Source organism: Neltuma alba, unplaced genomic scaffold, assembly GCF_004799145.2.
Source record: "Neltuma alba isolate B1F8T4 unplaced genomic scaffold, ASM479914v2 tig00012607_pilon, whole genome shotgun sequence".
Classification (NCBI taxonomy): Eukaryota; Viridiplantae; Streptophyta; class Magnoliopsida; order Fabales; family Fabaceae; genus Neltuma; species Neltuma alba.
The window spans coordinates 634,527-639,216 of record NW_021637052.1 but is presented as its reverse complement, the minus strand read 5'-3'; the positions used below and the strand labels follow the sequence as shown (position 1 = coordinate 639,216).

The following is a 4,690-nucleotide window of genomic DNA, read 5'->3' as shown; positions in this document are numbered from 1 at the left end:
TCATCAACTAGCATTAATGATGGGTCACCATTTTTTTTGTAATAAAGATTGGTGGAAATGACCACAACCTTAATCATATTGATAAATGTATAGGTGGGAGATGAATATTTTTGAGAGGGAGAGGAATGGAAGGAAGAAGAGAGAGAGGGAGATGAAGAGGGAGAGAAGGACAAAGACGGAAGAAAAGAGAAAAGGAAGAGAAAGAGATGGGATGATGAAAGAAAGAGAATAAGGACATTTCTGTCTTTTTAGGCTTATTTCATAATTATAATTTAAAACCAGGTCCTTCTTAGTAATATGACTTATTCAGTTGACCTCTTTATAATTTTAGTAATTCAGGTTTTTATTTGTCATTTTCCCAAATTGTTCTCTAAAACATATTTTAATGACAAATAAATTGAATAATTGGGGGTGTCAGGAGGAGACTGCACCGACAAGGGACACTTGTGAAAGCTTTTGGCACAAAACCAATAAAGAACTGTCAATCATTCGAATTCTTCTTCCTTTTCATAATGGTACTGTCGTACGCCTCACACCTTTCCACCACGTGGCGCTCAATTACTGGACACGTCCTACCACGATATTTAAGCTACCGCCATATTTTATTAGTTTTATATATAATAAACAAATAAATATCTGATTTCTAATCTCATCCTTTAAATTAATAAATCATTATCAAGATAATACCAAACATCAACTAATCAATTATGTGATGGGGCTCCATACTTACATATGGGTTGGTTGCGTATTTAGACGGATTTTAAAGTCAACCACATGGCTGTTGCCTTGTAAATACTCTATATGCTACTACTTGCATCTTACATATAGTTTCAAGGGAGTATTTTTTTTTTAATATTCTTAATATAATTCACTTAATTAATTTTACACATAAATGTGAATTTTTCATATTAAATTAGGCTAAAGTTGCAAATTAGATTTTAAGGTTCATTTAATGAGATTTAAGGTATTTTGGATGAAATACATTAAAAATGTCTTATAAATTCAATCAAATATTAAAACTACTAAGAGTTACTCCTCCAATCTTAAATATAAGACCTTTATAGCTAAATATAAGACTTTTATACACACTAATATAAATGGTTTTCTATTTAGGGTTGGAAGAGTATATTCATAAGGGATAATATGATTTACTGGAGATTTTCATGCAAATCCGCAATATATATGATTTATTTTAAATTTTACACAAATACATCGATTGTACTCTGACCTAATAACTTAAAAACTTAGGTCTCGTTTAGTAGGAAGCATTAAAAATGGGGAATTGAGATTGTGATTGCAATTAAAAAAAATCATTAAAATAATATTTAGCATTAGTAATTACTTGTTATATGAGATTAGGTAAACCCATAGAGGTGGGATTGGGGAATATCACTAGTATTCTTTAATCACACATACATGGGTTTGACTAATCCCATATAAGAAGTAATCTTTCATACTAAACACTTTTTTAATAGATTTTCCTAATTGCAATCTCAATCTCTTAATTTCAATGCTTCTTACCAAACGTAATCATAGATCATTCGCAATTGCATGATCAATTATATTTTTTTTAAATAAACAGTTTGAATAGCTCTTACCATTTGTGATTATCCACTTGATCTTCTTAACATTGTTAAACAATTGATTATCCACTAACTTTAGTATGCAAAGAATTTGAGCAGCTGGACCCATTCTTTTTCCTTCAACCGCAACACTATCCTTTATTTATAAGAAAAATGTTTAGAAAATCCTCATAAAATTTGTTGTCCAAAAATATGACTTAGGATTTTAAATAGGTGCATCTCATTTTAAAAGGGTGCAATTATTTTTAGTTTTATGTGACATATCTTTACTTGTATGCATATACTCCCTTCACTCCATAACATCGGAGAGTACTTCTAAAGCAATTTTTTGTTTCTTTTTACAAGACCATTTGGTAATTTCAATAAGTAATAAATAGTTTTTTACACATATACCCATATTTTTTTACATATATTTTTTTCCTCACCTAGTGATGATATGAGTTTTTGTTGTTGTTCTTGCATACGCCTGTATTTAATGATAACAGTGAGAGAATAGAAATTCGTATGATGTTGGTATTTAATATAATTAATAAGAATAATATTAAAAATAACTTTAATTTTATGACAAATTTAATACTTTTAACTCTTTAATTGGCAGATTCTTATAACAAGAAAAGAGAATACTACTCCCCGTTCTTATTTTAAGAGATTGTTTAACTTTTATTTTAGTCCTAAATAGAAGACCCTAATTCATTTTGTCTCCCATATTTATTCATTTTTCTTTTTCAAGATAGTCTTTCTAATAATGGTACTTTTAACCAATAAACTTGATTAGTAAGGATATTTTAATAAATACAATATCTATTTATTACAAATAACTAATTTAACTTATTTATTTAATCTATCTAAATTAGCCAATTAATTTTTAGGGCTGGAAGCAGTAAGACAATATTATTTATTACAAATAACTAATTTAACTTATTTATTTAATCTACCTAAATTAGCCAATTAATTTTTATATTTAGAACTGGAAGCAGTAGACTATAGTTAATAGAAGGTTGTACGCAGCCGCCCTGCATAAGAGCTGTGACCGGATCCTTGAACAAATTTTGGAATAAATTTTTGCAATGGGAATTTTAAGAAATTTTCCCTTTCTTCAATTAATTTAAATTTAAATTTTGCAACCACCATTTGTTTTTTAATAGATAACGTGGGCCTAAATCTTCACCCGCTCGGCCTCTCCTCTTATACCCTAAATTAGAATCAGTCTAAGATTATATGTTCCTTTCTTCAACATCACCTTCCCAACTCTCATAACGTTGATTTTTCCCCAAAATGTATCTTCTTAATCCCTCCCATAATCATCCATTACTGATCTTCATTCTTCTTCTTCTTCCTCACTAATTACTCATAACTCCCAATTCATTCCTTCGTTTCTTCTAAAAATTACTACGATTTATTAACGCTCGCACTCATTTTTTCTACTTACAGTTCTGGGACTTCGGGAATGATGAAGAACGGGTTGGCCCTTCCGGAGAAACCATGGTTCTTGGTTTTGGCCCTGATTGGCTTAATCGGGGGCGCCTTTTACATATCCACCTTCGCCCGGAACTCTAACGGCTCCTTATTGTGTTCAGTCACGGCGGTCAGAGGCGGTGCGGCGGACGATCTTCCCACCACGTCGAGCCAGCTCAAGGCTATACTTCACTACGCCACCACTCACGTCGTCCCTCAGCAGTCGCTATCGGAGATCCGAGTTTCCTTCGATGTGCTCAGATCTTTAGGTCGGCCGAGCAACTTCCTCGTCTTCGGCCTGGGTCACGACTCGCTCATGTGGGAATCGATCAATCCCGGCGGTACCACTGTATTCCTCGAAGAGGACCCTAAATGGGTCCAAACAGTCCTTAAGGACGCTCCTCATCTTCAGGCTCACTATGTACATTACCGTACGCATCTCAAAGAAGCGGACCGGCTTCTCTCTTCGTATCGGTCGGAGCCGAACTGTTCGCCGGGAAAGGCCTATCTGCGTGGCAACGAGAAATGCAAACTGGCGCTCCACAATCTGCCGGACACGGTGTACGATAGGGAGTGGGATCTGATCATGATCGACGCTCCGAGGGGGTATTTCGCGGAGGCGCCGGGCCGGATGGCGGCCATCTTCTCGGCGGCGGTAATGGCGAGGAATAGAAAGGGATCCGGTGTGACGCACGTCTTCTTGCACGATGTGGATCGGAAGGTGGAGAAGTTGTACGCGGAGGAGTTCCTCTGTCGGAAATACAGAGCTCGTGCCGTAGGGAGGCTATGGCACTTCAAGATTCCGCCGGCGACGAACGTGTCCCACCATAGTTCTCGGTTCTGCAGCTAAATTGCGCCGACCAATTGCCACGGGATTTTTCCAGGAGAGCTGTGTTCCTCTCTATCCACAGCTTCTGGGTTCGACGATGATTATTATTATTTTACTTATTTTTGTTATTTCGAATTATGCTATATTGTTATATTACATATATTGTCCTATTACATTTACAGGGATTATTACTTTTTATATGTCGCTGTCTCTGTTTTTCACCCTTTGTTGGTGGCCTTCCTTTAGATTCTTAGATGTTTTTTTGCCGACTTGAGGAGACTGTGATGTGAATATATAAATAGAGAAGAGTCTGAGACTGATGAGCTCCTTGTTGGCAGAAAAATAGATGAGACCTTTGTTTCTGCTTTCCGGCCAAAATAATATATATATATTTTCCTGCTTCTTTGTTTGCTTTTGAATTAAAGTACCTCTACTCCTTAACATAACACAATATATATATATATATATATATATTTTAAGATAGTCTTTCTAATAATGGTAGTTCTGGTTAATACAATTGATTAGTAAGGATGTTTTAGGAAAGACAATATTTATTAATTATAAATAACTAGCTTAATTTATTTCTTTAATTTTTTTAAATTAGTCAATTAGTTCTTATAATTAGGATGGAAGGTAGTATAAACTTTGTTCTTTAGTATTATATGGATGATCTAAATATTCAGAAAAACGGTTAAGCGCAATTATAGTAATTTTTAGAAATGATCATAAATAGAGCTTATTGTGGAAACCAATTTTGCAAGAGCGCATCTTTAATTTTATGAATTTAATACTAACGTTGTTACCCAAAAAAAAAAGCAAATAT

At 34.2% G+C, this 4,690-nt stretch overlaps 1 protein-coding gene across 1 annotated transcript; it reads left to right on the top strand.

Moving 5' to 3' along the window:
- The first annotated feature begins 2,767 nt into the window (after positions 1–2,767).
- LOC114729145 (probable methyltransferase At1g27930) lies at positions 2,768–4,236 on the top strand. Its single transcript, XM_028916115.1, has one exon. The coding sequence runs from the start codon at positions 3,031–3,033 to the stop codon at positions 3,886–3,888; it is 858 nt and encodes a 285-aa protein (XP_028771948.1). The 5' UTR covers positions 2,768–3,030; the 3' UTR covers positions 3,889–4,236.
- The last annotated feature ends 454 nt before the right edge of the window (positions 4,237–4,690 follow it).

Coding starts and splice junctions, on each gene's coding strand:
- LOC114729145 (XM_028916115.1), top strand. CDS start 3,031: ATGATGAAGAACGGGTTGGCCCTTCCGGAGAAACCATGGTTCTTGGTT.